The 24597-nt window shown below is 50.0% G+C and overlaps 2 protein-coding genes across 2 annotated transcripts; both read left to right on the top strand.

Moving 5' to 3' along the window:
- The first annotated feature begins 114 nt into the window (after nucleotides 1–114).
- Nucleotides 115–19911, top strand: SLC44A4 (solute carrier family 44 member 4). The gene is made up of 21 exons (XM_081294126.1): nucleotides 115–286; nucleotides 2119–2167; nucleotides 2850–2923; nucleotides 3048–3126; nucleotides 3936–4035; nucleotides 4117–4242; nucleotides 4473–4533; nucleotides 11883–11973; nucleotides 12058–12141; nucleotides 12403–12638; nucleotides 12734–12833; nucleotides 13488–13580; nucleotides 13849–13951; nucleotides 17147–17400; nucleotides 17489–17583; nucleotides 17678–17781; nucleotides 17891–17964; nucleotides 18187–18257; nucleotides 18363–18457; nucleotides 18537–18621; nucleotides 19721–19911. Exons 1-21 carry the CDS (start codon nucleotides 253–255, stop codon nucleotides 19840–19842), a joined length of 2130 nt encoding a protein of 709 aa, XP_081150252.1. The 5' UTR covers nucleotides 115–252; the 3' UTR covers nucleotides 19843–19911.
- A 384-nt stretch (nucleotides 19912–20295) lies between these two features.
- Nucleotides 20296–24106, top strand: NEU1 (neuraminidase 1). Its single transcript, XM_081294152.1, has 6 exons — nucleotides 20296–20539; nucleotides 20966–21158; nucleotides 21860–22122; nucleotides 22675–22857; nucleotides 23039–23261; nucleotides 23364–24106. The coding sequence occupies exons 1-6, from the start codon at nucleotides 20378–20380 to the stop codon at nucleotides 23588–23590; spliced, it is 1251 nt and encodes a 416-aa protein (XP_081150278.1). The 5' UTR covers nucleotides 20296–20377; the 3' UTR covers nucleotides 23591–24106.
- Nucleotides 24107–24597: the final 491 nt, after the last annotated feature.

Below are 24597 nucleotides of genomic sequence, written 5' to 3'. Positions count from 1 at the left end.
AAAATTTCTTATTGGCGCGTGCCAGTTCCTTCCCACTCTTGTCTTTGACACTGAGCAAGCAGCCTCTGATCCTCTGGTTCCAGGCTCAAGCGTCCTGGCCCCACTGGTCACAGAATTGTGGATTCCGAAGGAGGAACTAGAGTGTGTCGGGGACCACAGCCGGGGGTGGAGCTGTGACGTGTGGGAAGGCGGGGCTGGCGGCAGGTGAGACGCCTGGTCTCCTGGGCTGCAATCACTCCGGGAGACTGAGCCATGGGAGGAAAGCAGGATGAGGACGAGGCCTATGGTGAGACTGAGGGGAGAAGCCGGGGCTCTGTGGAGGGAGGGAAACTGGCAGGACACAGTGGCTGAGACTGGCTCCAGGGAGAGGAACTAAGGAAAGTCCTGGGTCCCTGAGGAAAGAGCCCTGGAAACAGGAGCAGGTGGAAGGAGGTAGAATCAGGGTCCTGGGGAGAGAATAGGGCTCAGAGCCTGAGGGCCATTGCTGGGGAGCATTTGTGGAGTGAAGCTGGAGGAGGTGACAGGATTTCAGGCTTGCACTCTGGGCTCTGAGGGTCGGGAAGGGATGGGCAAACAAAGCCCAGATGAAAAGTGGCAGGGTTGGGGTCATGAGCAAGACAACAGGGCTTGGGGTGCAATGTCATGTGCTATTGAACCTGGTGGGTGAGGCTGGAGCCTCTGTGAGGAAGAGCCCAGGAGTCAGTGTGGACTCTGGGTCTCTGAAGCCGAAAGGTGCCAAGGCCTGCCAGGCAGTCTCTGAGGAGTGGGAGCATGTGATGTTGAGTGGGCTGGGGTCTACCTACTTGCAGATCTCTGCAAGGAATGGCAAGAGAAGTGGGTTCTGCTAGGATCCCTGTGAATAGTTGGGCATAAGGGTCTTAATGGAAATGGCGCTGTGACCTGCCTTGGCGTCTCTGTTAGGAGTAAGGAGTGGGAGTCTGTCTGGAGTACTTTGAGGAGTAGGACCAGGACTGGGATTCCTGTGAAGAGTAAGGGCCAAGGGGAGAAGGAGCCAGGAGCTGGCTTCCAGAATCTGCGAGGAAAAAGGGCTAGGAGTAGGGAGGGAGCTGGGGACCAGCCTCCAGGATTCCTGTGAGCAGCAAGGGCTGTAGCCTGCCCACAGAGATCCCCTTAGGTCTGGAGGGGAGACAATCCTGAGTGAGAAGCCTGGAGGACCAGGTGTTCCCTAGAGAGGTGGGGGAAGGGGCCCAGGACACTCCCCAGAAAACTTCCTGGAGCAGCTTTGGATCAATCATTGACCTCATGCCCATAAGCCAAGGTGGGACAGAGTCCAGAGCACCTGGGCAGAGAGGATCCCACCCCTTCCCAGACTCTGGCCCAGCCTTCTGCCCTCCCTCCTGGTGCCCACAGTGAGACCCTGGCTGCCTGGCCCCACCTCCTCCATGTGTGTACTCAGGGAGGACCAGGAACAGGACGTGGCCACAATCTCAACAGCCAGTCAGCTCAGGTGTCACCCTGACTGGCACCCAGAGCTCTGTGGTGGCTGCCTGAGAACTGAGGTCCCTTTGAAGTGGGGTCCCCTCTATAGGGGTCCTCTTTTTCCAATCCCCGGGCCCTTGCAGGGGTTGACACCCTCGGCTCAATTTTTTTTTTTGTCCATGGCTTCAGGTCAGAGAGTGAAGATAGGCATTGGTTCTGGGGCAGCTGTATAAGGGGCTGGGACACCTCCCTGAGGGGCTCTGGACCTGGGAAGTCCATAGCAGAATGTAGAGAGAGGAGAAGGATAAGAGTGGGGACTGAGAGCCCTTGAGACAAAGTGTCCCACCTCCCACCAGCTAGAGGGAGCCTTGAGAGAAATGGGGCCAGGGGACCAAGGCTATTTCCCAGACAGGCAGCCTTGAGGTGTGAGCCTTGATCTGGAAACAGAAAGTCCCCCTCCCCACCCCTGCCTGTCATCTGGGTGGAGTTTAAGGCGAGCAGTTGAGCTGCTGACCAGGCGTGGATTCCTGGATTCTGCAGTTCCTGCTCCCTAGATTTCCCCTCCTGCCAGCCCTGCCCTGGACAGGATCCTAGGGTCAGGAGGGACTCCAGAGGAACAGACTAAAGGAGAAACCCCTTCAGGGCCTCATTCTCCACACTTTTCTCCATGCCCCGCAGGGAAACCTGCCAAATATGACCCCTCCTTTCGAGGCCCCATCAAAAACAGGTGAGTTCTGGTCATTGCCCTGGGGGGCAGGGGAGTCTGGTCTTTATTTTGTATTTGCTAAAATATCAGTAAAAAAAAAATAAAGAAAAAAAAAGAAGAAGAAAGAAAAAATGCTACCCCAGGGTATTTGTTGTGTCTGGTCAGCAGGGAGCTTCCTGGTACTGGTGATACAGGGGTGTACATTTGGGGGAAATTCACCCAGTTGAGTACTTAGGACTTGTCCTTTTTGTGTGCAGTACAGGGGACTGAACCCAGCTCATGTTCTACCCCTGAGCTATACCCACAGCCCCTGAGTTGTGCTTTTCTCTGTCATACTTTAGAAGAAAAATACCCACAAAGAGGTTTTCTTTTAAAATAAATAAATAAATAAGCTGGGCACAGTGGTGAATTCCTGTAATCCCAAGAAAGAGGCAGAAGGATTGCACATTCCGGGGCAGCCTCATCTATTCAGCCAGAGCTCATCTCATTATATAAAATAAAATGAGCCAGGGATGGAGTTCAACCGCAGAGTGTCCCTGTGTTTCATCACCAGTACTTCAAACAATACATGAAACCTGCTAATACCCACTCCAGCTTTTCCCAACTCACCAGCAGACCCTTGGGGACTGTCCCCTTCCCCTCACCAACTCCCTCCATTATACCTCCCCAAAGCCTCCCCAGTCAGACTTCATTTCTTTCCCAGGAGCTGCACGGATGTCATCTGCTGTGTCATCTTCTTGCTCTTTATTTTGGGTTATATCGTGGTGGGGATCGTGGGTGAGTTTCCATCTGTGCAGCGTTGGAATGGTGGGTGGGGGCGATAACCCAGAGGTACCACCCCATAGCTGCTCCCTGCAAGCTCCTGCCCTCCCATGATCCATCTGTGTATGTCTGTCTTCAGCTTGGGTGTATGGAGACCCCCGGCAAGTGCTCTACCCCAGGAACTCCACAGGTGCCTACTGCGGGTTGGGGCAGAACAAGTAAGTACAAAGATAGAAAGAGTAAAAGGAGGGAGGTAAGGGCAGGAGATGGCAACAGCCTCCCATCCTCCAGCTCAGGCAAGAGAACCATCATGCTCTTCTACACTCTTCCCCTGTTGTTCCCACCCCAGCCCCACCCTCTCTGAATCTGATCACACCAGAGCCCTCCCTTTGCTGGACATTTAGTTTGAGTCCCCCAGAACTGAGAGGACTTAGCCAGAACGTGGTAAATTGCATGGTTTTAGAGTTCAGAGATGGCTGTTTAGATTTGGCTTAAGTTTTGGTTGTATATCCTTCGACAACTTACTTAACTTCTCTGAGCTTGATTTCCTCATCTGAAACACAAGGATGATTATAGAAGTGATGCTGTCAGTCTCCACAGGCAGGAAATGTTTAATAAATAATCAACCCTCCAGCATTTACATAGTGTTGACTATGTTCCAGGCAGGCAGTATACTTTACACATGCTCTCTTTAACGCCTCATGATGTAGATACTATCATTTTATAGATGATAGATCTGAGTCAGAGAGATGTTTAGTGACTTGCTCAAAGTCATAAAGCTAGTAGGAAAGGATTAAGCTACAGAATTGATGCCCTCAGCCATTCCTTAGCTGTTGTGATGGGAGTTGTTCTGGGAAATCATGTAGGTGTCTCCCTTACCTCCCCAGAGGAGCTAGGACCAGGTGCTGGATGTGACTCCTCTAGGCCACAGGGGGTCCACTGTACTCTAGGGGAGTGACCTCAGTAGATCCTCCCCTCCCCTAACACCAGATGAGGCCCTGAGCCCACTCTTCCTCTCTTTCTGCAGAGATAAACCCTATGTCCTGTACTTCAACATCTTCAGCTGCATAGTGGCCAACAACATCATCACAGTCGCCCAGAAGGGACTACAGTGCCCTACGCCCCAGGTCAGAGCCCAGGGCTGCCTCTGCCTCACATGTCCCCAGGGCCCCAGGTACTAGCCCCTTAGTATATTCTCTGCTCCCCAGGTATGTGTGTCCTCCTGCCCGGAGGCTGTATGGACAGTGGAAAAAGATCAGTTCTCGCTGACAGTCGGAGAGGTCTTCTATAAAGAAAAAAAGAACTTTTGTCTGCCAGGGGTGCCTGGGAATATGGTGAGTACTGCCCCCGACATCATCATTGTCACTCAGGAGGGCCCACAATAGGATGGAGTAGCAGGGGAAGTTGGGTAGAGGATCACTGATTGGCGTTCCTGGGAAGGGTGGACCGGCTGAGCCCTGTGGTAGTGGTGGTGGCAACAGTGGCAGTGGCGGTGAGGGGACCCAACTTCTCCATCCTGTTCTATGTCTGTGTGTGTGTCTGTTCTCCCTTCCCCACCCCACAGACGGTACTCCAAAGCCTGCAACAGGAATTCTGCCCCAGTTTCCTCCTGCCCTCCACTCCAGGTGAGAAACATAGTTCCCTCCTCAGGCATCATCTCCTCCAATATTTTTTTTTTATTTCTCAAATGAGGAAACCAGAGAGTAAAGAGAGTAAAACCACACAGCTTGTCAGTGGCACAAGTGGAATGAGCAACAGGTCTCCATTTCTCTCTCTGCCATGTGACCCCACAGTCAGACCATCAGTGTTTTTCGGGCACCTACTATGTACCAGGCACTGGGGATAAATGTGGGGAAGGTAGAAATTGCTCTGGGCCTGAGCTACATTGTAGGTGGAGAGATCAGAGATGGTCATAGAGACTGTATGAGAACCCCATGAAAACCCCATGGAAGAATCTATACATACATGCTACCCCTTTGAATAGGGGAAAAGACTAGAAGGATATCCACCCAGCTGTTACAAATGAATGTGAGTGGGTGGTGGGGTTGCAATTGGCCTTTATCATGTATGTTTTCCTTTGCAACCTCAAATACACACACACACACACACACACACACACACACACACACACACACACACGTGCGTGTGATAGGGGAGGGAGGGAGTACTGGGGCTTGAGCCCAGTGGCACTCTACCACTAAGCTACCCCCAGCCCCTTTTTAAACTACATTTTGAGACAAAGTCTCACTAAGATGCTCAGGCTGGCCTTGAACTTGCAATCTTCCTGCCGCCTCAGCCTTCCCCTGTAGCTGGGATTACAGGCATGCCTCACCATGCCTAGCTCCTAATACATTTTTTTAATGTAAAACATTTTCTTAAATTGTAGCATGAGTAAAGATAAACAGTTTTTAATGTAAGTACAATAAGAAGTGTGTCAAAAGATTGCTCCAAAGTCAGATCTGGATTTAAATTCTAGCACTTTCCCCGCTGAGTGATCTGGGCTACTTAACCTCCCTGCACCTGGTTTCCTCTTCTTTGTAATGTAAATAACAGAATGCCTCTTCCTGGCAAGATTGTGAGGGTGAATTAAATGGCTCTGCATGTACATAACAAGTACCACAGGAGATGGGGATGGGTGAGAAAGCTTCCTGCGGAGGTGAGACTGAGCAAAAGCTGTTCCAGAGGAGGGGGGGGACTTCAAAGAAGGTAGGTGTAGAGTGAGGGGACAATGGAAGGCAGAGTCCAGAAGCTGGGCCAGGGAACCTGGATGGTTTCCAGGCAGAGCCTCTGAAGGTATCTGAGAAGCCAAAGGACATAGAGCCCGGAATGATGAGGTCGTGCTGTGCCCTGGTCTTCCTGGCCCACAGACAGGCAGAGGGTGTCAGGTCAAGCGAGTCAGGCAAAGGAAGCAGATTTAAAAGGGCCGCTGAACTAGGCTTTATTGAGATGTCACTCCCTGGTGGAACTCGATCAGACCCACAGAGGGGACAGGGGAAGGGTCTGAGGAGAAACCGCATGGAAGCTCTACAGGACTGGACCTTTATGGGGCTTACAGCAGGAAGGGAAGGGCTTGGGACAGGAAAAGGTGTTTTTAGGGTCCCTTGCCCCTTTGGAGTTGGTCAGGGGAGTTGGCTGAACTCCAGGATTGGCCAGGGAGTCCTGCTGATTGACAGGTGTTAGTCAGGAGATCTGGCTGATTGACAGGCATTTCTGCAGGCATCTGATTGATGTTCCTTTCCCGCGAGCTGCTTTGTTCTAAGTTGTCACCACCAACCTAACATTCCAGCCTTTTTGGAGATACAGGGCTGTGAATTTCATCTAGCTACTTCCTGCTTGTTTAGGGGTATCATGAGAAGGGAGTGGCTCGGGTTTAGGTTCTGTGGGAAGGCAACTGTAGGGGTGTAGGAGCATCTGGTTGTAGGTCACGCTGGCAATTTCACTCATTCGCTTTCGAACGAACCTGAGGAGGCAGGGAGCAATCATTAATAGAAGTCCTATTACTAATATAGGAGTGAGAATGGGAGTCAGTCACGCAATGAGAGTTGAGTTTAGCCAGCCTGGCCAAGGGTCATTTGATGGTTAAGTGAAAGCACCCAAACGATGTAGGGTGTCAGCATTCTCTTCGACCAATCCAGTTTCATTGATATAATAGCAGCATTCTTCTTTTAGGAACACACAGGTTCCTCCTTTATCTGCTGTCAAAAGATTTAGAGCTCAACGGTTCTGCAATGAGACTTGGGCAAGAGATGTTATTTGCCTTTGTAGGGAAGCGAGATAAGCGGCTGATGCCTCTACTGCTTCCCGAAGTTGTTCAAGCTTCTGAGTAGCAGTTACTGCATAACCAAGTCCTCCTGCCCCGAGTCCAGAGGCACCACGAGGAGGCCATGGAGAGTCCAACTACTACTGGTAGAAAGACGGCCTTTCTTGTCCTGGAAAGGGAGGTGGTGACAAGCCATGTTAATTCAGCTTCACTGTATAGGGTTAATTGGGGGACCAAGGTGGAAGGGACACAAAAAGCAAACGGCATGTTGAGGCTTAGATTTTTTGTTAGGGTACCATTGCACCTATTACTAATATAGGAGTGAGAATGGGAGTCAGCCACGCAATGAGGGTTGAGTTTAGCCAGCCTGGCCAAGGGTCGTTCGATGGTTGCAGTTTAAGCCTTTCACCCAAACGACGGAGGGTGTCAACATTCTCTTCGAACAATTCAGTTTCATTGATATAGTAGCAGCATTCTTCTTTTAGGAACAGACAGGTTCTTCCTTTGTCTGTCATCAGAAGATCTAGGGCTCCATGGTTCTGCAATGGACTTGGGCAAGAGATGTTATTTGTCTTTGTAGGGAAGCGAGATAAGCGGCTGATGCCTCTACTGCTTCCCAAAGTTGTTGTTCAAGCTTCTGAGTAGCGGTTACTACATAACCAAGTCCTCCTGCCCCAAGTCCAGAGGCAGCAAGGGAGGAGGCCAGGGAGAGTCCAACTACCACTGGCAGAAAGACGGCCCTTCTTGTCCTGGAAAGGGAGGTGGTGACAAGCTATGTTAATTCAGCCTCACTGTACAGAGTTAATTGGGGGAGCAAGGTGGAAGGAACACAAAAAGCAAATGGCATGTTGAGGCTTAGATTTTTTGTTAGGGTACCATTGCACCAGAAAAAGAACTCAGGTGGAGCAAAGGTTAAGAAATTCGAACAATCTGGTCACAGGGTGCAGAACCTGAGGAAGCGTAGCAGCAAGAGAAGTTCCCTGATGAGTTACGAAAAAGAGGTACTTCCTCAAAGGCTGGAGGGGGGGTCCTTGGGATCTAATTGAGGTATTGAGTGGAAAATCAATGGGAATCGCAGTTAATGGAGTATGATCCAAACCTGCTCAAAGGAAATAGTCTGAAATGTTATTCACTTTGGACAAATTGAGAAGCTGAAGGCCTGACATATTAGGGCCACCTATGAGAAAGGGTCAGCTTTAGGATGGGCAACTGCATCCAGCTGGTGTTGGAGTTCCTTCTCTTGCTCCTGGATGGTTATGTGAATTTGAGGGAGCACTTGTATATAAGTTCTCCATATTCTGATAGAGGCTGAGGGTTGTTTGGCAAAACCCCACGAATAGAATTTACCATCAACACCAGAAGCCCATTTTGGGCTCCATGGGTCCCAAATAGTCAATTTGGTGTATGCAAGATTCTCATAGCAAGGCTTATCTAGAAAGCGTTTTTTTCATGAATTATAAGGGCACCCGCCATAGGTGTCAGGCCAGTGCTTACAGAATTCCTCAGTTTGGTCTGATATGAAGCATAGCATTGCTGAACATAAGTGGGATGAGGTGGCCTTGTTGAATCCAGTAACATTAAGGGTGACGGCCCAATTACAGCCAGTGAAAGGGCAATCGCCTTGGCCCATAAACTGAGAGCGGGTGGTGCCATCCTGTTGCCATGTCGCTTGGATGTAGAAGCGCCATCTGTGGGTTGGGATAGAAGCTTTAGAGAGATTAAAGATTAGTAAAAGAAGGAGAGGGTTGGCAAGAAACTTCCAGTTTGGTGGGCCCCAGCATGGAAGTATGACTGTATGGGGTCGTTGGGAGATGTGGAGCCTCCAAGTAATGTTGAGGCCTTTGGAGACTAGTTGAACAACCCGAGAAGTGAAGGTCGAACCGTTATCTGACTGGATGGAGGTAGGAAGTCCAAATCTGGAAATGATCTGCTCAATGAGGATGGAGGGGACGGTGTTAGCAGTTTCCCTTGAGGTAGGGAAACTGTAAGAGAGTGCTATCCCCAAACCACAAACAGTTAAATCCTGTGTCAAGGCCTAACCAAAGAGGTAGGGACTGTCCCTGAAGCCTTGGGGTAGGCCTGTCCATGTCAGCTGTTGAGACCTAAAAGATGTAGGGTCTTCCCGTGTGAAGGCAAAGAGGTAATAAGAGTCAGGACGCAGAGGCACTGTAAAGAAGGCAGCTTTAAGATCCAGGATAGTAAAGTGAGTGGTCAAAGGGGGGATATGAGAAAGAAAAGCGTGAGGGTTGGAAACCACCGGGTGGATGGGAATAATGGCCTCGTTAATTAGGTGGAGTTCCTAGACTAAGTGATAGGTGCCTGAGGGTTTGCGTACCAAAAATATGGGAGTGTTGCGGGGGAGTCTTAGGGACTCAGGGAAATTTAGTTTGGGGTTTCAGCTGGGTTGGGACTGGCTTGTGGTGGGAGGCTATGACCAGCGTAGAGATGTCCCAGATCTGGGGACAACTAGGTCAGGTCATTAGAGAGGATAAGAATTAGAGGCAGAAGGATATGGGTAGTAGTATTCTTGGGGTGTAGTTGGAGGGTGGCTCCTAGTAATTGGAAAACATCTCTGCCTAGGAGAGGAACTAGACAGGATGGAATAACCAGAAAAGAGTGTGTGAAAGGGTGTCCCTCCAGGGCACAGGCCAGCTTAGCAGTTCGGTTTGGGGAGGAGGCTTTGTCATCAATCCCCATAACTGAGACCTGGGAATGAAACAGGCCTAGAGTGGGCAGGCAAGACAGAATAGGTAGCCCCCGTGTCCACAAGGAAGCTTAGGGACTTACCCATTGCATGGAGCATCATTACCCTGGGCTCAGAGAGGGTGACGGGGGTCTTTGAATCTGGGCTTCTTCAGTCTTCTGCAAACCCCAATAGTTCAAGAGAAGGGACCGCCTGACTGGTCATACTCCTGCATAGAGGCGCCTAGGAAGGGCCAGCCATGGGGCAATCTTCCAATGTCCTGTCTGCTTACAGGTGGGGGATAGCCTGGGAGGAGGCCATGGGTTTGGGCATTAGCGAGCCCAGTGACCTTTGCATCCACATTTGAGGCAAGCTCCTGGCAGAGAGGAATGCTGGTTTTCCCCGTGAAAGCTTTTGCTAGAGACATAGGCCTCAGGGCCGCTGCCAAGGCCTGGGTTTGGGGTGTTACCTTTTTCTGCAATGGAGCCTGCTTTAAAGGCCATTTTCACCAGATATCAGATAGGGGTCTGAGGGTCCTCCTCAGCTCATTTGAGCTTTTTCTAATATCATGAGCTGACTGAGTAATGAAATGGATTGTTAACACTGTAGCCCCGGTGGGAGACTCAAGATCCAGCCTAGTGTATTTGGTTAGGGCCTCTGTAAGGCAGTTGAGAAATAAGGATGGATTTTCATCTGGATTCTGGGAAAGATCCTAAAGTAAGAATGGGATGTGTATTCGAATGTTCCCTTCAGCAGCAGCCATTTCCTTGAGAAGACAAAGGAGCTATGGGTTAGCTGGTGGGAGGGCCTGGTGGGACTGGGTGCCGGAACTGACAGGAGAAGAGAGGCATGAGTGGGGGGAGGGGAAAGGGCTTGTCAGTAGAAGAGGTGAGCATAGCAGAGGAGGAGGGTCAGAGGGATCCAGAGATCCCACCCATTGCAGCCAGGTGGGATCCATCCTACCTGCCCGTTGGAACCAGGTGGCAAAGGGAGGCCTGCGAGAGGAGCCAGCGAGGGAGGGAGAAAGGGCACATGTGTCTGGTGGCCAGGCAGACTGGAAGCGTGCAGACAGGGCCACGGCAGCGGCAGGGAGGGGGAGGGGACATGGTACCGCTGGGAGGGAGAGCAGACAGAAGGACAGGAGCAAAAAGCAGAGAGAAGATTGGGAGCGGAAAGCAGAGGGAAGGACGGGAGCGAATCTGTCTGGTGACAGAAATTGTCCAATTCAGTGAGGGTTTAAAATCAACAGTTCCTTCTGGGGGCCATTGTGACCAATTGTATAACTGCAGTAAAATACCAGGCAGTTCTTGAATGAGCCCTAACTTGGCAGGATTTGAATATAGATACCCAAGGACTTTGGGGTCTAAGGAGAGGACTCTGTGTTTCCCATGACCTTCTGGCATCCTGGGGGGGGGTGAGTGGGAGCAGAAGAAGGCATCCCAAATTCTGTCTGCACTCACCTACGGAACAGATACGGGCCAGGGCAGAGGTTGAGGCGTTCCCTACAGCCTCCGCGCGCCCCAGCGGTTGGCCAACCTGGTTGGGTGCACGGTTCTCAGGAGGACTGGGATGTCTCCACATTCCCTGGAGCCCTGAGCAGAACGGGAAGGGCCTATAGCATGCGTGACTTAAGGATAGACCCCGCGGAAAGACAGAAAGAAAGGGTTTGGAAGGTCAGGAGAAATGGGAACTTACCCCACTCCTGTCGGCCTGGATAAAGGGAGAGGGAAAGAGCTGCTTAGAAATTTCCCGGTTCGTTTTAAGGGGGAAGGGATGGGTTTCAATCCCCTGAGGGAGAAACCCAAAGATCCCTTCCCGGGTTTCGGCACCAAGATGTCAGATCGGGTGAGGCGGGCAGCAACCAAAGGAGGCAGATTTAAAAGGGCCGCTGAACTAGGCTTTATTGAGATATCACTCCTGGGTGGAACTCGATCAGACCCACAGAGGGGACAGGGGAAGGGTCTGAGGAGAAACTGTGTGGAAGCTCGACAGGACTGGACCTTTATGGGGCTTACAGCAGGAAGGGAAGGGCTTGGGACAGGAAAAGGTGTTTTTAGGGTCCCTTGCCCCTTTGGAGTTGGTCAGGGGAGTTGGCAGAACTCCAGGATTGGCCAGGGAGTCCTGCTGATTGACAGGCATTATTCAGGAGATCTGGCTGATTGACAGGCATTTCTGCAGGCATCTGATTGATGTTCCTTTCCCTCGAGGGCTGCTTTGTTCTAAGTCACCACTAAGTTGCCACCAAGTCGCCAAGTTGCCACCACCAACCTAACAGAGGGTGGATGGAAGTTGAGACTGGGGTATCACAGGGGTCCATCCAGGGGAGAGGAGATCTGAACCAGGGCAGCAGCAGAGAGGAATGGATGGTAGCCTTGACACCACAGGGCAAGAGCCCCCTCTTGGCTGTGGAATCCAGAGCAGCACCTGCACCCCCCACCCCTAGTCCCAGGAGAGGAGAGTCCATCCCCTGAGGCATTATGGGCTAGTGGGGGGAACAGTCTTTACACCCGGCAATCCCTGTTCTCTTCCAGCTCTGGGGCGCTGCTTTCCATTGCCCAATACTAACTTTACACTACCTGAATTCCCCTGGATCAGCAACACCACCATTACTCAGGGAATCAGGTAGGCATCGCTTCCCCCCACCGGCATCTATCCCACACCACTTTCCAGCCCGCAGCCCCATCTGATTTGGTCTCTCCCCAACAGTGGTTTTCTTGACAGCCTCAATGCCCGTGACATCACTGTTAAGATCTTTGAAGATTTTGCCCAATCCTGGTATTGGATTCTTGTGTGAGTCACCACACTCTCCTCCTCTCTTGTCCTTCCCTTCTCCCCTCCCTGATTCTCTACCTGCTAGTCCCATGTCAGAAACAGAGGGAAGAGAGAAGAGAAAGAGCCAGAACTCAGAATAGACTCCATGCCCATCAGGATTTATAAGGGGGTCAAATCTGGGGACATTGGATGGCATAAGGAAAGGTATTTGGAAACCTCTGAAAGGAAAACAATTTCGGGAGCCAGAAGTGACCCTCACCTATGTTACTATGCCTACAGTGCCCTAGGTGTGGCTCTGATCCTGAGCCTGCTATTTATCCTGCTTCTGCGTCTGGTGGCTGGGCCCCTAGTGCTGGTGCTGATCCTAGGGGTACTTGGAGTGATGGCCTACGGCATCTACCACTGCTGGGAGGAGTACCGAGTGCTGCGGGACAAGGGCGCCTCTATCTCCCAGCTGGGCTTCACCACCAACCTCAGTGCCTACCAGAGTGTGAAGGAGACCTGGCTGGCTGCTGGTAAGTACCCTACCCGCTCTCCAGCTGCCAGCCATCAGAGCCTGGCCCTGGCCTGACCCTAGCCCTATGCCCACTGTCTCCCCCATCTCCCGCAGTGATTGTGCTGGCTGTGCTTGAAGGCATCCTGCTGCTCCTGCTCATCTTCCTGCGCCAACGGATTCGCATCGCCATTGCCCTCCTGAAGGAGGCCAGCAAGTCAGAGCCTGTCTAGGAGGGAGATGGGGCTGAGGGTTGGGGTGCAGGCCTGGGGGTGGGGATGCCAGGGAAGTGGTAGGGAGCTCCAGAGGAGAAGGGTATTAGGGCAGTGGGTAACACTGCTGGATGACAGGATCTCAGAGCCTCAGTTTCCCACCTGTAAAATAGGTGAATCAGCAGTTGCTACTTAGGGGGTTGTGATAAGGATTAAATGGATTGGTGAATGCCAAGTACCTAAAACTAGCAGGCCTCTAGAAGGGTGGGAGTGGCCGTGGTGGATGGAACAGCAGGAGACCAGGCAGGGAGGAGAAGCGGCAGCTTCCTGCCAACCAGGAACCACCAAACTTGTCAAGGAGACCACACTTTGGTGTTTCTCTTTGCTTGCTCAAGTGGCTTCTGTGATTCTAGTCCCCTTTAAGGGTCCCTAGAAGCAAGATATATTGCCTTCAGTTCATTCAGTGAGCACCTGATTTGTACCCACCCACACCAAGCACTGGTGCTAGGAAAGATGAAATTTCTGCCCTACTGCTGCCACCCCAGGGACACCAGGCCGACTCTGGCTGTGGCAGCTGAGGGGCCCATGCTAGAGTCAGCCCTCTCAGAGGATGGGTGGGGCTAGGGGCAGGTTGGTGGACAGCTCTTGTCTCTCCACAGGGCTGTGGGTCAGATGATGTCAACCATGTTCTACCCACTGGTCACCTTTGTCCTCCTTGTCATTTGCATTGCCTACTGGGCCATGACTGCTCTGTATCCTTTGTCCACAGTAAAGCCTTGGGGTGCGGGGCTGAGGGGCAAAGAAGTACTTGCCCATATACTGTCAGAGAGCATTTGGCAGATGTACCCTTTTCTCTGTGCAGCAACAGCCCTGTGGCTAGACAGCACTGGGTAAGGGAGCACAGGCTGAATTCTAGCCCCCTTTGTACTGTATACAACCTGCACCAGCCCCCAGGAACAGTCCCTGAGGAGTGGCCTATGGAGGCACCATGCAACCATGCTTTCCTTGACTCCCCTCTGGATACCTGGCCACGTCTGGGCAACCCCAGTACGTATACTGGGTGTCCAATGTCAGTGCACCCGGCTGTGAGAACGTGCCAGTGAATACATCGTGTGACCCCATGGTGAGGAAAGGTGGACCATGGAGGGGGCTTCAAGAGGGCTGAGGGGACCTTAGGAACTAATTAGCCCAGATCCTCATTGGGCAGAGGTGACTAAGGCCAGAGAGGGCAGGGGGCTCTCTCAAGTTCACATAATCTACCACCACCCTCTATTCCTCATGCTGACTCACCCATTATACATAATGAAAAAGTGAGGCTATGACAGACATCATGGCCTAAAGGTGGAAGAGGGGAGGGCTGGGTAGCAGGATATTCCTCTGCCTCGAGGGTTATTAACTACTTCACCTCACTTCAGCTCTGTCCTTCACCCTGTCCTTCTGGGTGGCTGAGAAGGTTAAGTGACATTGGAAACTTAAAGTACTTGGTACAATGCCTGGCACCTGATGAGATCTTATAAGCGATGGGGTTGTTTTGTTTTGCTATTTAAGTCTACTTCCCTTGAACACTGTCCTAGGCTGTTCACAGGTGAGATTCTTGGAGGTGGGCCTGGAAGAGAAGCTACTTCCTTAAACTATCCTGTGAGATTCTAGGGCATGGCACTACACTGCTGGGAATTTACTATCCTCAAAGCTTTCACGTCATAGCTGGGTGTGGTGGTGCACACCTGTAATCCCAGAGACTCTGAAAGCTGAGCCAGGAGAATCATAAATCCAGGCCAGCCTAGGCAAATTAGTGAGACCCTGTCTCAAAATAAAGGATTTTAAAAGGAGCAAGACACAGTAGTGCACACCTGTAATCCCAGCAACTCTGGAGGCTGAGGCAGGAGGATTGCAAGTTTAAGGTACTGGGCCCACTCTTTTTATTTTACTTACTTACTTACTTACTTACTTATTTTTTGGTGCTGGGGACTGAACTACCAACTGAGCTATATCCCCAGCCCTTGGGCCCATTCTATTAAAAAAAAAAAAAAATTAAAACAGGCAGGTTCACACATGCATGTAATCCTAAGCAACCTAAGAGGCTGAGACAGGAGGACCACAAGGTCAAGGCCAGACCCAACAATTTTAAGACCCTGTCTCAAAAAAAAAATTTTTTTAAGAAGTCCTGGAGATGTAACTCAGTGGTAGAACATCAATGGGTTCAATCCAAAACAAGCAAAAAACAAAAACAAAAACAAAAAAAAAAAAAAAAAAAACTCAGCTATACTTGCAGAAGACACACTGGGCACTGGGTATGTAAAGCCCAGAATGCCCTGGTTTCTCTTTGCAACTTGCTTACTATCTACAGTGAAAACTGACGCAAACCTGGTAACCTACAAAGTGGAAAATTGTTTTCTGGTTCTTTGCGGGTAGGGGATGTTTTTTGTTTGTTTGTTTTTTGATACTGGGGGTTGAATCCAGGAGCACTTAACCAGTGAGCCACATTACCCAGCCCTTTTTATTTTTTATTTTAAGACAAGTTCTTGATAAATTGCTTAGGGTTTCTCTAAATTGTTGAGGCTGGCCTCAAATTTTCAATCCTCCTACTCAGCCTCCCAAGTTGCTACGGTTACAGGTATATGCCACTGTACCCAGAATTATTATTATTTTTTTCTTATTACAAAATTTCAAACATAAACCCAGTTTCAGAAATTATCAATATTTTCTTGATCACATTTGCTGGACTGATTTAGTTTTTATATATGCATTTACTTTTCATTATGGACATTTTCAAATGCATGCAAAGTAGGTTCACAGTAGAGTGGTGAATCCCTTTACCCAGAGTCCACCACCCTGTTTTCTGCTCTTCTTACTTTACCTGTCTCACTGCCCTCATGACATTTTTTTCCCCTAACTTTTGTTTTTTGGTTGTTTAGCAGTGCAAACCTAAGGCCTTCACTTGCTGGGCAAGTGCTCTACCACTTAACTACACCCCAGACCTTTAGGGAGTTTATAAATGCAAATTCTGGACATCATGTAAATATGTCAGGATGAGTTTTAAAAGCATAACTTTAGTATGGAGGCTCACCCCTGTAATCTCAGCAACTCAGGAGGCTAAGACAGGACTGTAAATTCAAGGCCAGCCCTAGCAACTTAGTGAGACTCTGTCTCAAAATAAAAAATAAGAAGGGCTGGGGATGCGGCTCAGTAGTTAAGCGCTCCTGGGTTCAATCTTGAGTACCAAATAAACAAAAAATAAAAAACATAATGAAGACTGTAGCTCAGGGCTAGAGTGTTTGCCTAGCATGCACAAGGCCCTGAATTCTATCCCCAGCAATATAAAAATTTTTTTTTGTTAAAAAAGCATAACCACATCTGGGTGTAGTGGTGCATGCCTATAATCCCAGCAGCTGGGGAGGCTGAGGCAGGAGGATTGAGAGTTCAAAGCCACTCTCAGCAACTTAGTGAGGCTCTAAGCAACTCAGTGAGACCCTGTCTCTAAATAAAAATATATATTTAAAAAAAATTGTAGTTGCAGATGGACAGAATGCTTTTATTTTATTTTATTTATATGGTGCTGAGGATCGAACCCAGTGCCTCACGCATGCTAGGCAAGCAGAGCTCTGCCACTGAGCTATATAGCTCCAGCCCTAAAAATATATTTTTTAATATTCTATTTTATTTTTTAGGTGTAGATGGACACAACACAATGCCTTTATTCTTAAGTGGTGCTGAGGATCGAACCCGGGTCCCACCCGTGCTAGGCAAGCGCTCTACCACTGAGCCACAATCCCAGCCCCTAAAAATATTTTTTTAAAGGGCTGGGGATATTGCTCAGTGGTTAAGCATCCCTGGGTTCAATCCCCAATACCAAAAAAAAAAAAAAGCATAACCACACCAGTTGTGGTAATACACACCTATAATCCCACCAATTTAAGAGGCTGAGCAGAAGGATTGCAAGGCCAGCTTCAGCAATTTAGTGAGATCCTGTCTCAAAGTAAAAAAAAGCATAACCACTGTCAATATCACACCCAACAGAATTAAAACTAATTGCTTAATATCAAAATACCCAGAATATTCAATTCACACAGATGTGGACTTCACACACACCACTAGCTTGGCCCAAGAGACCTGGATGTTCTTGGGCCAGTCCAGAGACAAGGAAGCTAATTAACACCCAAACAACAGACTGAATGCAGTCTGAGCCTGGAGATAAGATTCCTAGAAGGAACTGTCTCCCTAACTGAGGGAGGCTACTGGGAACTGGTGGAGGTCAGGGCTATGCATTGAAGTCTCTAAAGCTGGACCTGAACCAACCTGTCCTCCTCACCACCCCCAGGACCAGTCCATGAACTACTCCTGCCCAGGGCTGATGTGCGTCTTCCAGAGCTACGCATCCACAGGCCTAGCACAACGTTCTCTCTTCAACCTGCAAATCTATGGGGTCCTGGGGCTCTTCTGGACCCTTAATTGGGTACTGGCCCTGGGCCAGTGCGTCTTGGCTGGGGCCTTTGCCTCCTTCTACTGGGCCTTCCACAAGCCCCGGGACATCCCCACCTTCCCCCTGAGCTCCGCCTTCATACGCACACTCCGGTGAGCTAGAGGAAGGACCCTGGGAACTATGAGCAATAGAGACTCAGGAGTCCTGGGGCTGCCACTAATTTCCTAATTCCTTCTACAGTTACCACACTGGTTCATTGGCATTTGGAGCCCTCATCTTAACCATTGTGCAGATAGCTCGGATCATCTTGGAGTACATCGACCACAAACTGAGAGGTGAGCCTGTAGTCCAGAGCTGGGGAAGGCTGGGCTGAGCAGCTGGATCCTTGGGGAAAAGCATTGACCAAACAGGAGTTTCCCTTCTTCCCAGGAGCCCAGAACCCTATGGCCCGCTGTATCATGTGCTGCTTCAAGTGTTGCCTCTGGTGTCTGGAAAAGTTCATCAAGTTCCTGAACCGCAATGCATATATCATGGTGAGCTACCAGGGGCAAGCAACTCCTTGGTCTGGTACCCCTTGGCCTAGGCCCCCAAGCCAAATCTAAGAAAGCCCACCACATGTGACTGACCTTCCTACCCCCTCAGATTGCCATCTACGGGAAGAATTTCTGTGTCTCAGCCAAAAATGCCTTCATGCTGCTCATGAGGAACATTGTCAGGTCAGGCTGTCCTGCACTGCCATGTGGCTCCCTCTCAGGTCTCCCACCCTAGTCTGGCTTCCTAAGCACACTGCATTCAGAAGGACCCGAACTTGGTTTAATGCTTTGTTATAGCCATTTTGAAATGGGAATAACTTTGATTTCAAACAAGTCCCTGCAAATTATGTAGTCAGCTGTTCTTCTAGGCCTCTCATCCACAACCTACCCTAATTGCTGGTACAGGGTGATTGTCCTGGATAAAGTCACAGACCTGCTGTTGTTCTTTGGGAAGCTGCTGGTGGTTGGAGGTGTTGGTAAGGACCAAGATTGGGATTTGCAGAGTGGGGGTTGGAGGCGTGCTGGGGAGCTGGAAAGGTGACCTCAGAGGAGCAGCACTGATCTTGGGAACTCTCCCACAGGGGTCCTGTCTTTCTTTTTCTTCTCTGGCCGAATTCAGGGGCTGGGTAAAGACTTCGAAAGCCCCCACCTCAACTACTACTGGCTACCCATTATGGTGAGTGACTCTCCTCTGTGACTCAACACCCAACTTCCCAAAAAATCCCAGTAGCTCCAACCAGCCTTGTGTCTTCCAGACCTCCATCCTGGGGGCCTACGTCATTGCCAGTGGCTTCTTCAGTGTTTTCAGCATGTGTGTGGACACGCTCTTCCTCTGTTTTCGTGAGTGATACCCCTAGCTACCTTCTCCCCAACCTAACAGTAACCCACTGCCAGGCTTTTTTGGAGATTTGGTGCTTCTAGAAACAGCAATTTGTGAGTTAAAGAAGCCAGAGGGAACCTCTTCTGAAATCCTAAGGCCAGGGGTTTGGGAAACAAAGGAGAGAGTGAATCCCCAGGCTGGTGGGCTCTCCCATGTGGCACGCATGGTGGCACACACCTGTAATCCCAGCAACTCAGAAGGCTAAGGTAGGAGAACGGCAAATTTAAGGTCAGTCTCAGCAATTTAGAGAGACCCTGACTCAAAATAAAAATTTAAAAAGGTGGGCATGTGGCTCAGTGGTTAAGTGCCCCTAGGGGTTCAATCCCCAATACAAAAAAAAAAAAAAAAATCCAGGTCAGTCTGGGAAACTTGCCTCAAAATAAAAAATAAAGGGTTGGGGTTGTGGCTCAGTGGTAGGTAGAGTGCTTGCCTCACATGAGGCACTGGGTTCAATTCCGATTCTCAGCACCACATATAAATAAATGAATAAAATAAAGGTCCATCAACAACTAAAAAATAATAATAAGTAAAAAGGGCTGGATGATGTAGCTCAATGGTAGAACACCCTGGGTTCATTCCCCAGTGTTGGAGGACAGGGGAGTCACAAGAGAGACTTCCCAGCAGGTGGCTGTAATGAGAGGGTATTTTCATCCTACAAAGTACATCCATTTTATTAATTTTTTGTATTATTTGGTTTTTTTGTTTGTTTGTTTATTTCGGGGATGATACATGCCTAAGCAATTCATGTGTGCATCTGCTGCAGATAGGATCCAGGGCCTTGTGCACACAAAGCACATGCTCTACCACTAAACTACACCCCTACCCATGCGCTAAGCAGGTGACATGCTGGTTAATCTTTATGACTCTATGAAATACATTCCTGAGATTACATAACCTGCCCTATAGATCACAAAATCTGCCTGAAAAACATCAGCAGGCGGTGATACCCCCGGGACTGGAAATAAGCGGCTAGTTTCGCAGTCCCAGCAGTCCCAGATTATTTCCCCCCAGGGCATGGCCCCACCAGGGTTCACTCTAACAACGCTATGTTATGGCTAGTGGAAGACCTGGAACGGAACGATGGCTCCCTGGACCGTCCCTACTACATGTCCAAGGGCCTCCTCAAGATTCTGGGCAAGAAGAACCAGGCGCCCCCTGGCGACAAGAAGAGGAAGAAATGAGAGACCAGGCCCTGACCCAGTACTGCACCACGCCTGCACAGACGCCCAGTCACATTATGCCTTACAGACCCCGATTTTGTAGCTAAATGATTTTATTAAAAGATTGATTATTTTTTTCTCAATAACTCTGTTATTTTTATTCCCTCCAAGACCACACGGTGCCTCTCGCATCCCACCCACCGCCGGTACCTTTAAATTAGGCCCCGTCCCTGTTACACCTCCCTAAACTTCAGCCAATCACAAGGTTGATACGGTGTGAGTCCGCCTTCCTCACGAGGGCCAAAAGGACTTCCCATCCGGGTCACGCGCTAACGCCCTTCATAGCGGACCAATCGGAAGGGCAAGTTCCAAGGCGCGCGGCTTGACAGAGGGGTCAGAGTGCCTGAGGACCAATTAGAATCATGGAAGCGCCGCGGGGCCGCTCGGTGTGGGGCGGGTTTGGAGGAGAGGTCTGAGTGTTTAAAGAGCCGGGGTCAGCTGACAGACTGGAGCCGGGGCTGATTTGTGACTAGGGTCTCCGCTGCTGTGGAGAGCTATGACAAGGGAACAACCGGACACAGAGATCCGGGGCAGACCCGGGACACCGCGTATGCCGGGCTCCAGAGAAGGTTGTGGGTTTCGGCTGTTTGCCGGGTTCTTCCAGCTGCTGTTGTCCCTGACAGTATTGGAGGCTGGGGCTAAGAATGACTTCAGTCTGGTGAGTCGCCGCTTTCCGTAGCTCCGGCCTCGACACGCGCGGGTGATCCCTACCCCATGTCCACCGGGAGGCGGTTTGCTGAGCCGCTTCTTCGCGGCGGGACTTTTTCCCCTTTCCTAGACCTTGTTCTCTCAATCCGCTTCCAGACTCTTGTCCTCTCTGGGTCTCTGTCCTCCTCATTCGAGCCTCTTCCCTTTTGGGGGTCTCCATCCTTACCTAAGGGTTCCATCTCCACTTCCCTGTTCCGAACCATCAGCTTCACTCCAAACTCTCCTTCGGGTTACCCTTTCTTGTTCTGGTCCCCCACCCCTTTTCAGGATCCCCAATACTCTCCCTCTAGTCGGAACCTGAGTTGAAGCTGCCACCCACCTGTCCTAAAACCACAAGTTAAGCTTGTCTCTTTTGCCTCTTCCTCCTCCCTTGCAGGTACAACCAATAGTGACAATGGAACAGCTGTTATGGGTGAGTGGGAGGCAGATCGGCTCAGTGGACACCTTCCGCATTCCGCTCATCACAGCCACTCCTCAGGGGACTCTTCTCGCTTTTGCTGAGGCCAGAAAAAAGTCTGCATCTGATGAGGGGGCCAAGTTCATTGCTCTGCGAAGGTCCACGGACCAGGGTATAAAGATGTCTGAGTCCAAAGAGCTGGTGCTATGTTGGGTGGATTGGAAGGATCCTTTCATCCCAAGACCCCTGAGGATAGGGGAACTTGGAGGGATGAGGTCGGAGTTCCTCAGGGATGGGGGAAACCTAAGGAGGAAAAGTGCCCATGGCAGTAATCTGGGTGTTGGGATTATCAAGGAGTTGAACATTTGTCCAGTGTGAACATTTGTTTGAGCACTGGCTGTATACCAGGCATTAGTCTAGGTTCTGTGAATATAGCCATGAACAAAACCAACCTAAAATCCCTATCTTCGTAGGACTTACGTTCTATTGGCAAGAGATAGGCAATAAACATAATAATTAAATAAATTTGTTTCTTATGTGGGGAAAGGTGATCAAAGCAATGGAGAAAAAATGGGGCAAAGGCATGGTGATGAAGCCAGGCTTAGTGGTGCACCCCTGTAAACCAGTCTACTCTGGATGCTGAGGCAGGAGTTTGCAATTTTGAGGCCAGCCTGGACAACTTAGCAACACTCAGTCTCAAAATAAAAAATAAAAAGGACTGGGGATGTGGCTCAGTGGTAGAGTACCCTTGAGTTAAATCCCAGCACACCCCCACCCCCCAACACACACACACACACACACACAAGTGATAGAAAAGGTATGTCCAGAGCACTCACTCTGCATTTCTTCCTTTTTTTTTTTTTTTTTTAATAGGTAGCACATGGTCTTCCACAAAATTCATTATGGATGATGGGGAAACAGCTGATGGGCTGAACCTGGGGGCAGTGGTGAGCGATGTTGAGACAGGAGTAGTGTTTCTTTTCTACACTCTCTGTGCTCACAAGGTCCACTGTCAGGTGGCCTCCACCATGTTGATATGGAGCAAGGATGATGGCATTTCCTGGAGCCCACCCCGGAATCTCTCCCTGGATATTGGCACTGAAATGTTTGCCCCTGGACCAGGCTCTGGCATTCAGGTATCCATCCTGGGATATGGTGGAGGGGGCTGCCTATTGGAGAGTCTAGCTGATGACCCCAAGTGGATTTTTTCCCAAAGGGAATACCCTGTGAAATCAGATTTTTTGTCTCAGATGGGATTCTTAGGTAACAAGGTCATCCTGGGAAGAACATCCTGCCCAGGGAAGGCGGGACTTTACCTCTGGCTTCCCACTTGGAGAATAGGACTGCCCTAGTCTATGTGATACCTTTATGCAAAAGAGAAAAGGATTCCCTTCCTTATGGCAGACTTAAGCCTGTGTTAGTTCACAGCTTGGTGAATGAGCTCATTTTGGGTTTAAGCTTCCATAGCAGGGGCCCCAGTATGCACAACATATCCAGCAGTAGACCTGATGACCCAAGAAGGGCTTCTCGGTTCCGTTAGTCTATGCTTGTGGAATTCTGGAACTGTCAGTGAAAGACATACTGAAGGGACAAGCATGTCCTCACACCGTGAGGTAGTGAACTCCTATCCGTGCCTCTGAGCCCCTGCAGAGTCCCCCTTTGTAGACACCCAGTTCTGCTTCCCACAGAAACAGCGTGAGCCTCGGAAGGGCCGGCTTATCGTGTGTGGCCATGGCACACTGGAGCGAGATGGTGTCTTCTGTCTGCTTAGTGATGACCATGGCGCTTCCTGGCGCTACGGGAGTGGGGTCAGCGGCATCCCCTATGGCCAGCCCAAGCGGGAAAATGATTTCAACCCTGATGAATGCCAGGTCAGGAGTCCATGGGAAGTTCCCCATCATTCAACCTGCCCTATCCTCCAGAGCACCATTCCCTCCACAGAGCCAAGACTGCCTGCCCAACTCTGCCACCTGAACTTACTCCCTTCAGAAACAAAGGCATTTGCCCTGCCCCCTCCCCTGGTCCTTCTGAGGCCCTGTTCTCTCCTCTTAGCCCTATGAGCTCCCAGATGGTTCAGTCATCATTAATGCCCGGAACCAGAACAACTACCACTGCCACTGCCGGATTGTCCTCCGCAGCTATGATGCCTGTGATACACTAAGGCCACGGGATGTGACCTTTGACCCTGAACTGGTGGACCCTGTGGTAGCTGCAGGAGCAATAGCTACCAACTCTGGCATTATCTTCTTCTCCAATCCAGCCCATCCAGAGTTCCGTGAGTACCTGAGGGTGGGCTCAGCAGGGGGAGCACCTGCATTTAGATAAGGCCTGCAGAGCAGAGACCCTCCTCCCCCTGACTCTTTGTCACTCTCCTCAGGAGTGAACCTGACCCTGCGCTGGAGCTTCAGCAATGGTACTTCATGGCAGAAAAAGACTGTCCAGCTATGGCCAGGGCCCAGTGGCTACTCATCTTTGGCGGCCCTGGAGAGCAGTGCTGATGGAGAGGAGCAGGCCCCCCAGCTCTATGTCCTGTATGAGAAAGGCCTGAATCACTACACAGAGAGCATCTCCATGGCCAAAGTCAGTGTCTATGGGACACTCTGAGCTGTGCTCTACCCCAGGGGTAGAAGGTCCTAACTCTGCCTGCAGAACCATGGATCTAAGAGAGTCTGCTGGGAGTACCTAAAAGACAGTTCCATCTTCCTTTGGATTCTAGCCTTTTTTACAAAATCAAATTCTTTTTGACAGGGAAATCACTCCGTTAGGACTAAAAGCCCAGCTTCCTCTCCCACACAGGAAGTTCTGCCCTTACCTGGGGGCACTTCTTTTATATATCGCTGGGTATGGTGTCCCCTTACCCTTTCTGCCCTTCCAGGATAGTGACTGGTTCTTTTTGTGGGCAGGGCTGGGTTGGCCCATAGATTTGAACAAATGTGAACTCAGGGAACTAGGAGAAGGCTGAGCTTTCTTTTAGGGGTTGGGATAAAGAGGATTATGAAAGTCCCTAGAGGGCAAGATACTTGGTTTCGGGGTAAGGGACCAGGTGTACCCCACCCTTTGACTATTTATGAATGAAAATCTTTGTAACTTAACATTTTTAATGAAAGAAAATGAACATTTGTAGAGTGTCTGGTTTCTCTCAGTGCACATCCTCATGTACAATTGTGAGACTGGGGAAGTATTTTGGGGAGGGAGCTAGTGTGCTTATTGCTTGGAAAAACCTGAATTTGGCAAATCAAACCTTCCTTTCCCTCTGACATTCCCTCTCATCACAGAAAACAGGTTGATCTTAATAGGTGCAATGAGGAGTAGGAGAGAGAACTCCATAAGATATTTTAAAACCTGCTCTGTTTCGTATTCCTAAGATGAGGTGGAATACTTTCCTCCATGAAATAGGGAGCAGGTCTATAAAATCAGATGGGAAGACTGTTCCAGGCCAGCATGATGAGAAGTAAGCACTTCCTTAACAAATTATTCGACAAAATCGCACCTTTATTCTGAGGCAGATACTACAGAAAGAGCAGAGCAGCCTTCTGGTAAATGGTAGAGCCACAGCTTTACTCCATGAGGAATGAAAATACAACACCTCAGTGGGATGTTAAGAGTGTTCA

The sequence above is a fragment of the Spermophilus citellus genome (assembly GCF_964194105.1).
Source record: "Spermophilus citellus genome assembly, chromosome: 5".
Taxonomy (NCBI): domain Eukaryota; kingdom Metazoa; phylum Chordata; class Mammalia; order Rodentia; family Sciuridae; genus Spermophilus; species Spermophilus citellus.
This window is presented reverse-complemented; position numbering and strand designations above follow the sequence as displayed.